The sequence below is a fragment of the Chiroxiphia lanceolata genome, chromosome Z (genome assembly GCF_009829145.1).
Source record: "Chiroxiphia lanceolata isolate bChiLan1 chromosome Z, bChiLan1.pri, whole genome shotgun sequence".
Classification (NCBI taxonomy): domain Eukaryota; kingdom Metazoa; phylum Chordata; class Aves; order Passeriformes; family Pipridae; genus Chiroxiphia; species Chiroxiphia lanceolata.
In genome coordinates, this window is record NC_045671.1 from 70,218,244 (window position 1) to 70,235,146 (window position 16,903).

General features: G+C 41.6%; 1 protein-coding gene across 1 annotated transcript; it reads left to right on the forward strand.

Annotated features, from left to right (window-relative positions):
• The first annotated feature begins 488 nt into the window (after positions 1-488).
• On the forward strand, positions 489-16,107 carry ISOC1 (isochorismatase domain containing 1). Its single transcript, XM_032676343.1, has 5 exons — positions 489-835; positions 10,428-10,547; positions 10,715-10,918; positions 11,290-11,406; positions 14,594-16,107. Exons 1-5 carry the CDS (start codon positions 554-556, stop codon positions 14,738-14,740), a joined length of 870 nt encoding a protein of 289 aa, XP_032532234.1. The 5' UTR covers positions 489-553; the 3' UTR covers positions 14,741-16,107.
• The last annotated feature ends 796 nt before the right edge of the window (positions 16,108-16,903 follow it).

Consider the following 16,903-nt stretch of genomic DNA (forward strand, 5'->3'; position numbering starts at 1 on the left):
GCTGTCCTCCACCTAGACCGGGACTCGGAAGAACCTGGGCACGTTTCAGGCTCTACCAACAGGTTCCTCCCTCTGTTCCAGGGAAGGCGCCCGCCCCCCGCAGCCCCGGCCGCGCCCGCCCGTCGCGGCTCCCGACCCGCCGCGTCCCGGAGCGGCTCTGCCCGGCCAGGGACCTGCCGGGACGGGGCCGCCCCAGCAGGCGCTGTCCCTGCCTCGGCCGCCTGACCCTCTCCGGGGGAGCCGGGACGAGGGCGGACGCTCGCGGGTGGGACCGCTCCTCTCGCCGCCCGCGCCGAGCAGGGGAGGCACCGTCCCTCCCAGGAAGCACGGCAGAGGCTGTGCCCGCCCGGCGGAGGCGCCCCGGCGGCGCGCTCGACCCCGTGGGGTTGCGGGGTAGGGCCGGGCCCCATGGCGGGGAGGAGGAGCAGGAGCAGCCGCAGCTGGGATTGGGGGCCGCCGGCACCGCCCGGCCGGCCGGGGGGAGGAGGCGGCGGGAGGAGGAGCGGCGCGGACCGCAGCGAGCTGGCGGGGCTCGGCGCGGCGGTCCCTGAAGATGGCGGCGGCGGAGCCGGGCGCTGCTCCGGGCGGCGGCGGCGGCTCCGTGCCCGTCCTCTTCTGCTTCTCCGTCTTCGCGCGGCCCTCCAGCGTGCCCCACGGCGCCGGCTACGAGCTGCTGATCCAGAAGTTCCTCAGCCTGTACGGGGACCAGATAGACATGCACCGCAAGTTCGTGGTGCAGCTCTTCGCCGAGGAGTGGAGCCAGTACATCGACCTGCCGAAGGGCTTCCTGGTCAACGAGCGCTGCAAGGTGCGCCTGGTCCCGCTGCAGATCCAGGTGAGCCCCGGCCGCCGCAGGTGCGTGTCCCTGCCCGCTGTCCCGGCGCGGCTCTCGGCAGCCCCCGGCCCCCCCCGGGGAGAACGGGGCAGCCCGGAGCCGGCTGGGGCCGCGGCAGAGCCCCCGCGTTAACAGGTTTCTCCCAGGAAACTTTTGTGTTTCCCTGGGGCCGGGCGGCAGGTGCGCTCTGCGCCACACGCGTTTGGTAACCGGGCGCTGCCTTCGGCGAGCCAGAACTTAACTTGGCGCCGTGAATGGGAGAACGGTCAGGTGTCTGAAGCAATCAGTGTGCTGCATTAAAACAGGCGGCTGGTGCTGCCCGGCCTTAACCGGGGGTAATGCTGCTAGGTGGAAACTCGAAGTAAAATAGGCTCTGCCGGAGCTCGGTATCTTGGCTCGTAGATCGCCAGGACTTCTGTATCCCTCTTTGCCTCGAAGAACTCTTTCCGATTTACGGGTTTGTAGCTCGCTGGCTTTGTGACCACAAACCGGGGAGCCAGACTGATGCAGTTCGTGTATTTCGTATGCAGATACCTTTATGCCCACCGGAGGTTGGTGCAGGTTGTACTGTAACAGTTCAACTCAAAAGACATTGCTTCTTCCTTTCCCCAGTATCTAAGAGTTAAGCTTAAAAAAAAACCCCAATCCCCACAGCAACAAATCATTACTGTTTTCATTCAGAGCATTCCTTTTTTAATTGATAATTAAGAAGTTTTAGTTTGTCGAGCCAGCATTTTTAAATAGTTGAGAAAGTGGTGTCGTGAAACCTGACACATTGCTTGTCTTCTCCTTATGGTTTTAGTAATGATCTAATTCTTGCTGTTTGTAAACCCTGGTTAATCGTAGTGTCTTGGACCCATAAATCCTCAAGGTGGCCTGTTTGCTTACACTGTATAATAAGGATGACTTTGGAGTCTCTTGTTCTTTTCTTAACTTTATATATGGAAAGACCATACATAAGAAGACCAAACTAGTTTAATAACTTATTTTGTCATTTATTATTAATTCTCATCATATACACTCATCATATTCAGTTTAAAACTTTTCTTTTTTTATTGTGTTGTGAACAGAATTTATGGGGACCCAACCAGGGAATCTGGAAAGAGACAGTCTCTCCAACTTGCAAAAAGAGTTTGTATGGCTGTTAATTCAAACAAGGATTTTGAAAACAGAATCTGTGTAATCTGGTCGGGTAATAGTGTTGCAGGTCAGAATTTTTTTTCTCATCACTGCTCTGCAGGGACTCTCTTGCAGATGCCTTCTGCACTGAAACTGTAAATGCAGCCCAAGCATTCGAAGCAGGACATAGGTCTTGGTGTAAAAGGTCAGTCTTGAGATGGGGAAGGATATGTCACTCCCAGGGTGCACACGTGCTGCAGAGCTTTAACTGACTGCAGGAATTGAGGATGAACCAGTATTCTGTGCATTGATTACCTACTTACACCAATACTGTTGCATTTCTGTGACAGCAGCAACTGTTGATGTGAAAAGATAGTATTTTTGTATTACTCCTTGATGTGCTTCAGCAGCTGTGAATAAGCTGAAGACATCACAATGAAGACATCACAATGATGACAGTCAGTTTGCCTTAAGCCACAGGCAAGTGCTCAGAGATCACCTGTTTGGGGAACATTTGGTATGATACAGACACAGCTGTGCTTTTTAAGACCTTTAGGATTTACTAGCTGGAATATTATACTTTCTGTATGTTCATTCATGCATTGCCACTGTTATGTGCCCTTTTTCTCTTCCTCCCTCCCTCCCTCCCTCCCTCCCATCCTGATATTTGATCTGCAGTTATACACAACATCAGTTTGTCAACTCGGTGTGTTGCGTAGTCAGTTGAATCACTGTTTTGAATGTATCTTTCAAGAGGGACAACTTTTGCTCACTGATGTGATTAGACTTGTATATTTGGAAAGATATATTTGGTTTAAAGTTAAGAGCACAGATGCTAGGATCTGTATGCTTAGACAATGATTTCAGTGCTTTTATACGTTTGTTTGATGAAATATATGTACGCATTTAGCTGGGGATGGCAGTTTAACCCCCTAGACGGCAGCTAGTGCCTGTGAGCTCTAGAAAGGTATCCTTCTGTTTTGATTCCTATGCAGGCCTGTCGTAGAAGGATTCCTTTTGTTACAGTAGCTCAAGAAATGTCATCATCAAATGATGTTTAACTGGGCTGTTTCAATTTCCTGTCCCTGCAGCTGAGAGGGGCAGTAATCTCATGGAGAAATTGCCATATGCTGCCCTTGGAAAGCCACTCCATGCATCTGAATTCAAGGCTTGATCTGTGCAGAGATGGTTGCTCCCCTGTAGTTTTATGCCTTTGTATTGTCCTCATCTATGTACATGTGTTTGGTTTGGCTGTTCTGACTCAAAACAGCCACTTAAACTTTCAGTGGCCCCCAGGGTTGGGTGGGCTGATGGGGTGCAGTGCACTGCGATGTTTGGCCTGGCTGCTGCTCTTCAAACTCCCCCAGCCACAGGCTTGCACCCAGGAGGGACATTTCCTCTGGCCTCTCCCACCTTGAGGGATTTAGTACTAGCTGAAGGGAGACATCTGCTTTTCATGGATTTTGTGTGTTTTAAATGTTTCAATGGAAAAATATTTATAGTTTGGGTGGGGGGATGCAGGACCGCTTCAATCTCTTCTAACTCTAAATGCAGTTACATAGTGCTACAGAAATTATTGTGGTTTGCTGTAATGTTGTAGCTGCCTTTGGAGAAGAGAAGCAGTAAGGAAAAACACTTTGGAGATATCCGAAGAAAACACAGCTATATGCATATTACAGCTGTGCAATAGAGGAGTTAGGGCAGCATTTGAATACATACCCAAGAGAGGCTATTTCACAGTCACTGTCATAATTTCAAGGTGACTTCTCCGCAGCAGCACTTGTGCTCTCTGTTTACAGACTGTTAAACCTTAAGATACTAAAGGTAAAATGGTAAAATTACTGACATCATTGCATAGAGCACTTCTTCAGCACGTTTTTTTGAGACACATTGGTCTCTCAGGCCCGTCTGTCTTGTGAAAAGCCGCTTACGGAATGATACTCAACTGTTGCTGCATGATAATGTAAATAAAATAGAACTATCTATACACAGAATTTCACTCTTATTGCATGTATCTAATATTCCTATGTTCAGATGCTTTGGAAATAGAACTAACATTAACTCAGGAACCTAAGTTCATTTTCTGAAGATGAGGAAAAGCCAACGCATTAATTGCTGGGGAGTTGTTTGTGGGTTTTTTAGGGTACAGTTATAGATTTTGATACATTAGTAAATTTCTAAATGAATAATTTTTCAAAAAAGCAGCACATGGAACCTTGAAGAAGGGAAAAAAAGGACTGAAAATATTGAAAGAGGATTTTTTTTTTTCTCAAACCCAGACTCTTTGTGTATCTTGCTCTGCAGCACGCGTTTTAGTAATTTTAGATTTTGTTGAAGAGTTTTATACTGCCTTAGCTATAGGAGCATCACATGAGTATCCAACTAAATCTGTCCTTTGTAAATGCTGAACTGCATATAAAAGGCTGCATATTAGCTTTGCATAAAATAAATATTTACGTTCCTAAATTGAAACACTTGTAACCTATTTTTCTCTTGAAATACATTAAACTGAATTTATTCTTTTTTTTTTCCTTTGAAAGATAGGCAGGAAAGTACAACTGAATCTTACAGATTTCCATTTAGAAATATAGGAGAAGAACAGATGATAGCTTCTTTTTGTTGTTGTCTTTTTTATTCCATCCTTGAAATACCAAGGCTGCAACATCCTCTGCTCTGCCCTTTAAGAGGGTAACCTTTGCATGAGATTTATGAGGTGACTAGTGATGTCAGATGGGATTATTTCTTTGCTTCCAGTTTTTTGCTCGTTATGAATACTGTGAGGAAATTTCATTTTGTATGTGTAATGATTTCCTGGAGTTTGGACAGGGAAAGTACAGATAAAGAGCCAGTATAGGTGAATATTTTTGTAAAGCTGAAATTATAGTTCTTCATCACAGTCAAGTTTTGCTTGATTAATAATAACCAGCAGAGATGAAATAGATGTGAAAAAATACCTCTCCTTTCCCACCTAGGCCTTTTCTAGAGTAGGATTTAAAGCTGTATGTAACTCATGGCAGCATACCTTTAAATCCTGGTCTGGACAAGGTCCTAGAGATGACTTCTCTAGCTGGGTAAAAGAGCTGCATCAGGTTACGTGTCCATTTGATGTACCTGTTCTTGTGCTGTGGATAAGCTCCAGCTGGAGGACAGGAAATCATGGTGACTGAGAGGTGAAGTGCAACAAATGGAAATGCTTATATACTGTTGGGGGGAACTTCAGGCGATTTGGGTTTTGATGTGGGTTTGGGTTTTTTTGTTTGTTTGTTCTTTTGTGTTTGTTTTTTTTTTTTTTTGTTCCTTTTTTTTTGTTTTGAATTCAAGTTTTTTGAGGTAGTTGTGGTTGAGTAGATCTTACATTCAGGGTGGATTCAGACAGGTACTCTGTGGCCATAGCGGCTCACGATCTGTGCCCCGCCTGCCTCTGCCTTGAGAGAAATCAAACAGGTCTTGGCATGCCATCCCGTGTGTAGGTTTGCTCCCTCCCTGGCTCACTGGCAGGGCGTGGCACTGGTGCAGTGTGGGTGGTAGTAGTTTTCACTGTCAGGGGATGTGTGAAGTGGAGGTGACCCATGTCCCTGATGCAGTGTTGCTGTAGACGGGGAGGATGGCTTTGAAACCCGGTGACTGGTAGGATTTATGTGGCACACTGAAGAACCAGTAAATGGAACCTTTCCTTTATACATAGCAAATACATGAATTTATTTATAGACTGTGTTAGCTGCTGTTTATGAAAATTAATTTCAAACTGCTTTCTGCTGCACTTTGTCCTTCCCATATCTGCTATTCCAGGTAACACCAGCAAGTGTCAAATTTTGATCTTACCATGTATTTTTTTCAGTTTCTTCGTGTTCTGCCATGATTCAGACTGTAACTTAATCAGAAATAAATATGAAAATGAATATAAGAAGTATTTGTGTTAGATTTTGTAAAAGCTTTGGTTTAGCAAACATATAGTTGACACAAGTTTTATTTTAGAGTGCTGCTGGTATTAATCTGAGTATGATTTAATAAATTAAATCATAGTAAACCAACATGACAGTAAAGAAAAACAGATACAATGCTTTTTCTCTAGCTCCCTGTGATGTTTGACATAAACATATGGGATTATTGATTCAGTGGAAGTCTGTAATGAAGATGCTCTCTGGCTGGATAGGCAGTCAGTTTTCTGCACTTCACTGTCAAATCAGAATAATAGTGAATTTGGCTCTATAAGATTGGTTTGTAATTTTTCCATTGTCCTTGTCATTGACAAAATTTAGGACAAATACTGTTTTTGTGGAAGGCTCCAAGCTGAGAGGAATGGCAAGCATCTGAACAAGCAGAATGCAGGCTTTTCAGGGCAAATTGGAGGGTCTTGAAGGGGGGAGCCATATGAAGAGCAGCTGAGGTCACTCGTTCTGTTCAGCCTGGAGAAGAGGAGACTGAGGGGAGACCTCATTGCAGTTATAGCTTCATCATGAAGAGGAGGGGCAGACACTGATCTCTTCTCTCTGGTGACCACTGACAGAATCTGAGGGAATAGCCTGAAGTTGTACCAGGGGAGTTTAGGTTGGATATTAGATAAAGGTTCTCCCCCCAGAGGGTGGTTGGGCACTGAACAGATTCCTCAGGGCAGTGGTCACATCACCAAGCCTGACACAGTTAAGTAGCATTTGGATGGTACTCTCAGACACATGGTGTGACTCTTGGGGATGGGTCTGTGCAGGGCCTGGAGTTGGACTTGATGATCCTTGCAGGTCCCTTCCAGCTTGGCTTATTCTGTGGAACAAGGTAAAACAAGGTGCAGTTCAAAATGGAAGCAACAAATGTAGGAATAATCAGCTACACAAACAAAAGATGAGGGAGAGTTCAAGGGATGATATTAAGTTTAAAATTCACCTCAACAGTATAAGTATCATCAATTATGAAAAGAGCAAATACTGTATTGGAAAGTACAGAATAAACAGGGCCTGCAAGGGCTGTATATTGACTCTCTCTGAGGCTCTGCTAGTTCAGGGAAGTAATATGGGCAGAGGAACACTGCTGTGATAGTAGGTATGAGTGCCTCACTGTAGACTGCAATTTGAAAACTACCCCAGGGAGGACCATGAAAATTATTTGAGTTGTAAGAAGAAATATTAAAAGAATTAGGTATGTTTTAGAATAAGGAAAGGTCAGGACTAAAGGGAGTCTGAATCCTGAGGTTTGGTAATAGATTTTGTGCATGGTTATCCATGTGAAGGAGGATGGTAATGCCTCTTGCATTTCCAGTTCACCATGGACTTAACTGGAAATAACACTCTTACATGGTAGCAAAGGAGTTGTGGCTGAGAAGACACCAAAAGGTAAAGATAACAGAGCTGTGGATTGGGTTTTCTAGTAGCTCTGTTGCTGATAGGTCAGACCAAGTAGCTGTCTGTGAAGATTATGTGCATTTGTTTGATCCTTCTATTCAGGCAGATCATGCAGCTTTTTGAAGACCTTCCTAATCTGTTCACATTTATTCCTCTGCTAAGGATGGTAGAGCCATCTGCTGCATTAGCATAGGAAGGTGTATATCAAGGGAGTAAATTAACTCCACACAGTTTACTCTATAATCCATGATGGTTTGTGGTAGTTGAAAATGATCTTAAAAAAATTACAGAGTCACAGAGTCCATTCGGTTGGAAAAGACCTCTGAGACTGAGTCCGGCCTATGGATCAAACACCACCATGTCAACTAGACCATAGCACTGTGTGCTAAATTCAGTCTTAAACACCTCGAGGACAGTGACTCCCCGACCTCCCTGGGCAGCCCATTCCAATATTTAATTGCCCTTTCTGTGAATAAATTCTTCCTGATGTCCAACCTAAACATCCCCTGGTGCAGCTCTTAAAGTGATGGAAGGATTTTTGGAAGGAAATAGTAGTCTTTGCTTGTCATGTAAATGCCAAGACAAAATGACACATTTTCTGAGTAGGAACCACACTTATAAATATTGTCTATTCCAATTATTCTGTTTTTATTGCTGAGTGGTAGGAAAGTTAAATGTCATAATTGACTTCTGTTATGGTAGTAAGTGCCAAAGTTGGAATGGGTCACAGTGGGTACTCCCTGTGCTGTTGAACTTTACATCAGTACTTCCTACCAACTAGTTTCTGCATTGTTCAAGTGCGTAGATGGGTGGTGTTCAAGAACAAGGCAGTTATTAATATTTAGTTTTATGTCAAATCTTTCTTGGTCCCAGGCGTCATTTATTATATGCTGTAAAATTGCAGAAGTGTCTTCTGGGAGGGGTATCTAGAGGTTGCCTTCCCTAACTCCTTGATCAAATCAGCTGCTGATAATGCTGAATGCTGAAAACCTCCAAGGATGGAGATCCCACAACCATGGTAATCTGTTTCAATGCAGCTGTATCTTCCTAGTGAGAAAGATTTTCCTGATGCCTGTTTTGATGCTCTTCTGTCTTCCTGTGGCATCAGTGGGTCCAGTATTATAACATCTGCTTTTTGGTTGTTTCTGCATTGGCCTCTCTAGCTGTTTGTATTAATAGTGTTGCTGTTTGGCCCATGAGGACTGGAGGAACCATGGTTATGAATATTTGCTCTTTCAGCATTAGTAGTGTGCTGAATCTGAGAGTTGTGGGAATTTAGCGTATTACACAAGTAATTTTCCCAACAGCTTGAACAGGCCATTCCATATGGTGTGGCCATTATTGTAGATTTTTAGCCTTGGGAATTGAGATAAAAAGCATTTTACTCAGGAGATGTGGTGAATCAGTGGAAGTTTTGGAACTAGTATTTATGGATTTCCAATTTCCGTGCAGTGAGTAGGCCTTGGCTGACCACCTGTTGCCCAACAAGCTGCTCCATCACTCCCCTTCCTCAACAGGACAGAGGGGAGAAAATACAACAAAAAGCTTGTGCATCAAGATAGGGAGGGATCGCTCACCAATTACCATCATGTACAAAACAGACTTGACTTGGGGAAATTAATTTAATATTTTACCTATCAATAACAGTAGAATAATGTGAAACAAGAACAAATGTAAAAACACCTTTCCCTCATCCCTTCCTTATTCCCAGGTTTAGCTTTGCTTCCAGCTTCTCTACCTCCTCCCCTCAAGCAGCACGGGGGGACAGGGAAAGCGCAGTTGTGGTCAGTTCAGAACCCTTCACCTTCTGCCACTCATCCTTTTCACACTCTTCACCTGTTCCAGCATGGGGTCCCTCCCGTGGGAGATGTCTCACCATGGGCTACACTGTGGGCTGCAAGGGAATCTCTGCTCTGGCACCTGCTGCACAGTGGTTTTCTTACCCTTTCTTAAGTATGTTATCACAGAGGTGTCACCAGCATCACTGACGCAGCAGATCCATCTTGGATTCAGCTGGCATAGGCATTGTCTGACCTGCAGCTGTTTCTGGCATCTTCTCACAAAAGCCAGCCCGACAGCCTCCCCTTGCTACCAAGACCTTGCCACATAAACCCAATACATCTGCACTCTTCTGAAATACATTATTTTACAGATTTTGTAATTCTGCTTTAGTTTAAAACATCACGACCTCAGTTTGCAGTAAATGAAGTGTATATAATTAATGGCTACTTCCCAGAAGCTGTTTATTCAATTTGACTTATCAGTCTGCTGAAAAGCCTCCTGAGTGGATGTAATTTCTCTCGAGTTGCCTGACAACTAAGTGATAGCATATAGCTGTTTTCTTTCCCTGTAGCTTCCACCTGAAGCTCTATCCCCGGGTTCTACAGGTAGAGCAAGTAATTTCATGCAAATACAAAGCACTCTTTCAAAGTATGAGAAAATTAAATGTTTGATTTATTTTTCTTATCCCCTCCCTTCTACCCCACTTGGTAACCTGTACTCTAGAGGAAACTCTAGGATATTACTTTTGTCATTAAAATGTATTCAGTTCAGTTTCTGTAATATTGACAAGTTTCTTTGCTTTCATTCTAGCCTTTGGACTTTAATCAGACTTGTGCTAAGAGATGTCTTTAAGCAATCAAATTGACTACACAATGGAAGTGTTGAAAATATGTGTGCATACAATATTTGATAGCAAGTGGAAGTCTGAACTGTTTTTAGCTTTAATTTATCCTGGTTCTATATCAGTTCCAAGAGCTGTGGATTGAAAAATGAGTTTGAAGAATGTAGTTTCACTGTTGTTGCTTTTTCTTTTTTTTTTGCTGTGCTTTAGGCAGTACGCTACTCCAGCCCTGCCAGGCTTGAGAAGTTTTCATGTACATGTACACTGACTTGTGTCTCCCACCTAATAAAATCTCTATTACTTATTGATGACTGTACCATACTGTACATTATCAGCTATTCATTTGAATTTAGCAATGTGCCAAAAATCAGGCTTGAAAAACGTTTCTCCTGTTTTCACTCAAACTAACATAAATCCATAGCCTGGCAGAGGCATTGCAGACTCTCGTTTTGCTGCTTTTCTGAAAGGGTCTCCACTGCCATGGAAAACATTGTCTTTATTTCTTTTTTTTTTTCAGATTACTACTTTGGGCAACCTGACGCCCTCAAGCACCGTTTTCTTCTGCTGTGACATGCAAGAGCGATTCCGGCCTGCCATCAAATACTTTGGCGATATCATCAGCGTGGGTCAACGACTGGTGTGTTCTCTTGTTTTTCTCTTGTTTTTGATCACACACGTAAACTATTATTTTATACACAGATAGTTTAGTGGTAACTCAGTTTCAGGTGATAACAATGTCTTTGTTATTATTGTTCTTTAACAATTTCCTTTTTTTAATATATTTTCCTCCTTGCCCCCTTGCAGCTCCAGGGTGCACGGCTCTTAGGAATTCCAGTTATTGTGACTGAACAGTATCCCAAAGGTCTTGGCAGCACTGTGCAAGAAATTGATTTAACAGGAGCTAAACTTGTGCTTCCCAAGACAAAATTTTCAATGGTGTTGCCAGAAGTTGAAGCAGCATTAGCAGAGATCCCTGGAGTCCGCAGTGTCGTCCTGTTTGGAGTAGAAGTATGTGCCTTGCCATTCTTGTACTGGTTTGTGGTAATGTCTTTTGGCCCACAAAAATACTAAGCGTTGCTTCCCGTAACTAAAAAACCCAACTCAGTTCATATTACCTAGAGCTCAGTTATCCTCTACAGAATGAATTATTCTTGTGTTGTCTTTGATAATATCTCATAATAAAATTTGAAATTACATATTTGTAAACTGCAGGATCTTGTCTCAATCTTAGCTGGTATTTAAAATGCACATTGAGTTCCCTAGCAATGTCAGGGGTAGAAAAATACGTATTTGAACTCTAATTAATTATGTACTCTAATTTGATGTTGGGTTACTTACGCTTTGTAATAATAATATATATAATAATTTCTCCCCTGTAGACTCATGTCTGCATCCAGCAAACAGCACTGGAATTGATTGGCAGAGGTCTGGAAGTTCATATTGTAGCTGATGCCACCTCATCCAGAAGTATGATGGACAGAATGTTTGCTCTTGAAGTAAGTTTTTTAGTCAAGGCTTTCTCCACCTTGGGTTTATATGTTAAGTTCCCTCCTTACAATTCCTAACAAGGAATTTCTAAAGACAAAGCAGTGGATAAATGTAGATTTGAGAAGACGTGAGTGCTCTGATTCTTAGAATAGCATCCAACAGGGAGAAGAATTACTGCCTTATTTTTCCTCCTTAAATTATGATTTAATATACATAACCCAGTTTGGGATGTCTGGATTTTTAAAGTGATTGTTTTGTGCAATCTGAATACTCTGTATAAACAGCAGCATTTTAGGATATTTTCTTATGGAGTGTTATCTGTACAGCAGGAGTAAAAGTGCTGCAAAGCTTTTGGTTCTGTTGTCCCAAACAGTATTTATTCAGCTGTTGAAATTCCTTGAAATGCAATGAAGTGTAGTAAGTGATCCTGTTCAAAGCTCCTTCTTGTATGTCTGTCCCTCCCTCTGCTTTCCCTCATCATTGCAAATTAAAGCTTAATCTCAAGACTCTGTGATTATAGTAAAGATTCCCCTCCCCCTTGCTTCTAGGAGCTTAGCCTAACTAAACGTTGAGAAAGTGGAGATAAATGTAACAAGAAGATTTAAAAGCATGTACAACTATGTGGTAGCAAATTCATGCAAATGATTTTTTGATGGTGCACTCTTAACTTGCCTACGGGCATCACTGTGGGAAATCAAAAACTGATACAGACATTAAGTATTGCAGTTATTGCCTCAGGTCCTAACAATTATTTGGAAATTGAAACTAATAATAACTGCAGCGTGTTATACTTTTCTCCTAGCTTTTGAGAAGACTTAATTTCTTCCGCTCCTCATGAATGAGAGAATTAAAGGCTAAAGAGAAATCCCCAACATATAATGGTTGATGAAACACGTGACTTTGATTAAGTGGAAACCTAATGTCAACTGTCACGTAGAGCATAGTGACCCACACAGAGTACAGGAATGACTGAAATCATGGACTTCCCAAATCAATGTGGCACAGCAGCAGTAAGAGACAAAACAAATACAGAGCACAAGGAGACTGTTTTGCTGTGGTACCTCATGTATCACCATTACAATATGATTCAGGGAACATTTGCTGCCTTGCAGTGTTGAGCAAGCCAGTTATGTGGCAGTAACTCCTTCTCTGCTGTGCATGGTCTCACCGTACAGATCACAGTTTCTAGTCATATTCTTTTAATCAGTGAGTCTGACATTGTCTCAGTTGCAAACTTGCACCACACCTGGTGAGCTGAGGTGAGATTTATTAAGCTGGGTTCCCTGGATCCTTCTCCTTACCTTTCTGGGAAGGTGGGTGTAGTGTTTGTCTTTTCACAGAAACACAGCTTTTCTCTTTTCACAATGACTTTTCAAGGATGATAAAGAGTGACCTTGCAGTGAAAACGACCAGCTTCTCCAGGAACCTCAAATAAGTCCCATCCCTGCTCCTTCAGTTTTCCATCACGTAAACATGTGTTTTGATCGTACTGGAGACAAACATGCAAATATTTGAGCAGGTGTACTAGGAATTGCGGTTTGAATTAATTTATAACCAAAGCTTTCATGTCTGCCTGGATGACAGGTTGTCTCCCCTTCTGTTGTGTACTTAAAAATGACAGCAGGCAAAAACTTGCAGTCAAAAAAATCCTCAGAAACCAAAAAACCTTGAAATTTTCAGTGGTGAAATAACTCAACCCAACTGTTGAAGGCTGTGGCTGTTCTGCATCTCTTTCCTATCTGATGAAGATATCTTGTATCACTGCTGGGTGATACAGCAGTGATACAAGATTTCTCAAGATTGAGAAAGCTTAGTCTGTTGCTGCCGCATTTCTTGCCTGTTCTTTATCTGTTCTACTTGTTTCTGCAGTGTGGGTGCAACATATCCTTGATAATTTTCTTCTTCTCAAAGACTGTGTGCTAAGAAAACTTGTAATTTCCTTGAAAATCATCCAGTATTCTTAGCACATTCATCTCTTCATTTCTGCTGATCTGAAATCTATATAAATTGTATTTAGTCCTAGAAATAGGGTATAAGCCAATGCCAGCCTCTTTGGCATGTTATGGTTTGTTTTGCTTCCAAAGAGAAGATGTTCTCTTTTTCAATCAGCATTTCACAGATATGAATTAATAACTTTTCCCCAGCAATTGCTTTGTAACTGAACGACTAAGCAACAGTGATCTAAGGCCTAGAAAGTCTGCAGCTTCTCTTCCCTTTAGTGAAAGCAGTTGAAACCTGTATGTACACATCTGTATTTTCTCCCTCTTATCCCGGCTTGGCTCATTCAGGATCCCATTAGACTGGGTGGAGCATGCAGCTGAGCAGAGGATGGTGGAGGGAAAGCTGGGTCCCTGAAGCATTTTGCTGCCAAAGCACCTGTATGATTACTGGGAAGATGATGGGGGGCGGGGGGTGGTCAGCCTTTGCTGAGGATAACTTTGCTATGTAAGCAACAACCACAGTCTTGAAAGTCCGAAAACTTTACAATAAGTCCTGTGACTCTGACTGCGTGAAGCATTGCTCTGTTGAGTTGCACACTTAAAAGATCTAGCAGACCTCTTTTAGTTTTGCTTTCTGTGCGTTTTATTCTGCAGCATGAGAGAACTAACTCTGGAATTACTGAGGCTGTAATGAAATGTCAGTTAAAAAGAGCTGCTGTTATGCCAGTATGATTTATAATGTCTGTAGAAGAGATTTTCCTTCTGCCTCCAGAGATTATTTTTAAGAGTGCACTGGGTAGTCCAAAAGCCAAAGTAGTAACAAGGACTGAATGAGAAATTGTTACAATTTCTTGCTTAATTATTTTATCTTGGACCTGACTATTTTATTTTTCCTACAAGCCTTTCATATCTGCATGAAAGTGAAGAAAGCTGTCCTCTGAACCATGCAAGGGGAAAGGGTTGTTAACATTAAGAGATGTGAGTCTGCTGCCTATTAAATCTGAGGTGGGGAAAGAATCCAATCCAAGTAGGAAGCCTTTGTTGTAATCCAGGGCAGCCTTTTGCTTCAGGAAAGTCTCAAAGCAGTCAATAGCTTTATAAATTATACCACTAAGAATTGCTGGAATGGAATTGGCAGCACTTTCATTAGTAGGAGATGTTTTTAAAAATGCTATTCATCTTTTTTACAAAATGTATACTCGTTCACATTTGCAAATATTTCACATTATTCCCTCTCCGCTCTTTTCTCTTCTAGCGTCTCGCTCGTACTGGAATTATAGTTACTACTAGTGAAGCCATATTGCTGCAGCTGGTTGCTGATAAAGAACATCCAAAATTCAAAGAAATCCAAAATCTCATTAAGGCAAGTGCCCCTGAGTCAGGGCTCCTTTCCAAAGTTTAAAGCGAATGTGGAGGAAGCTGATCTCACTGTCCTCTTCAAAGAGGAAGCAGAGTTGTAAGCGCACATGTACACCTTCTTTCGCTCAAAGTTTGGTGGAAGTGTAAAAATAAAAGTTGACATACTCGTGCTTGCCTTAGCAAAATTGTCTGGTCGTACATCTGAGTGCCAGTGTGTTCTGTTTAGTTACAGCTGTCAGGGGTTTTGGGTATCATAAGACCCCTTTGTTGTCAAATTTCCGTATTTATTTAAAATAAAGGAGAAAAACTAACAGAGGTGCCTACTAGTCCATACTATACACTGATTGTAACAGATCCAAAAAATGCATAATTCTGTGACACCTCTTGATTGTGCGCTTTGTACAAGTGTTCTGTGATACTCTGTTTTACTTTTGTATTAGTAGAAGATAATTATGTGTTGGATAAATGTGATGTGATACGCTTTAATGTTCTATGTAAATGAAGTATTTTAATAGGGCATAAGTTAAAACTGAGTAAGATATATGGATTACACGTGCGCTTTTGTTCTCTAGGATAAAATTTAGGCACTTTGCTTCATAGGCAAGACAGATAAATCAAGCAGCAGCTGATGTTTGATTGTCCTAGGTAGCTGAAGCCTGCATCATGACTTTTGAATATACTGAAATTGACTGCCCAAGACTGTACTTTACTGAAGTGTATACAGACAGAAAACTGTCACGTCCTGAGTTCTTTATAAACAACTGGTGTAAAGTCCTTCAGAACCTGAAAATATTACAAAAATTTTAAATTGGCAGTGCTAAGGGGATGTTTAACAATGAAAACTTTTTCAGGTTCGAATGCTAAATCTACTACTACATTTAGATTTATTTTGCCTTTTTCTTTTTTTATACCGCATTTTAGTTAGATTGAATAATTCTATCCAATTTATTCAAGTGGGCTCTGAAACAAACCTCAGCCTCTCTAGGTTTTTGCGCTTTTTTTGTGGGCTGCAGTTGGGTGGAGTTTGAATAGCATCTGGTCTAAAAGCATTCTTTAGAAAAATAGCATCTTTACCTTAATGATACATATATTTTCTATCTAGAACCAATCTTTTAACATGTGATTGTTCAGAAACGCACTTCCTTCATGTTCTAGGGGATTAAATAATGTTGTATAAAGTTTACAGTTTGCCTGAGACATTTATTTTTTTAAAAGAGTACTAGAAGATGTCATGCTTAACACTAATCTTTTTGGTAGAAAACCAATTAGAGTACATGTGTTGGTTTAAATTGCTTATTTTCCCCACAAGATGGCTCTAAAAGAATTGTTTCATAAATAAGAATTGTTTCCATTGTTTCATATAACCTTTATATGTTCAAAACAAATAAAGAGTTAACATTTGCTCTCTCTTACACTGGTGATATTTATTGAAGAGCAAATCCTGAAAGCTCTGTTTGCCATGGACCTTATTCTGATTTGTACAGCTGTGGAAGTTCTATAGGTGTCATGGGAATTTTGTGTAAAGATCAAGGGTGGATAAAGTCGAATAATTCTTGTCTTCTGCATCTAGTTAAAGATAGTTATTTAGTGCTCCAGAATATGAGGAATGAACATTATGTCCCAAACTGGAGGCAGGGATGCAAGCTGAGTTAAGAACCATTGTTCTATATCACTGGCCTACTTTTAACCTTCATTAATCGAGTTGCCTAGCAGTATAAAGTTCACTTATATAAATCAACAAAAATGCACAAAAATGCTGTAAATTTCATATGAAAGAGTGGTTTCATTGCTTTCTTGCTTTGATGTGTTGATAATACCAAGAGAGAGTAATTGAAGGAAAAGTTGAAACGTTTTTTTACACATTTATTTTTCGGACAATATGAATTTCCTCAATAACTAATACATGGATTTTTAAGAAATAATTATATTGGTTACTAAAATTTTACCATTTTTATACAAGAATAAATTGAAGGTTAGATGTCACATCTTCCTTTACAAACAGTTTTCCTAAGTTTTTTGCTATGAGAGGAATCATTTGATACCAAGATGGCACTAGAGAAGAAGCTATAGAATACAATGATATTCTCTGTGATCGTTCTACTTTTTTTTTAACTTGTATTTGTATAGCCTTCTGTGGACACTAGATTTTTTTCAAGGTCCTTACTTTGTGGGTTTTTTTCCCATAAGCTTGAAGAACTCTGAAATA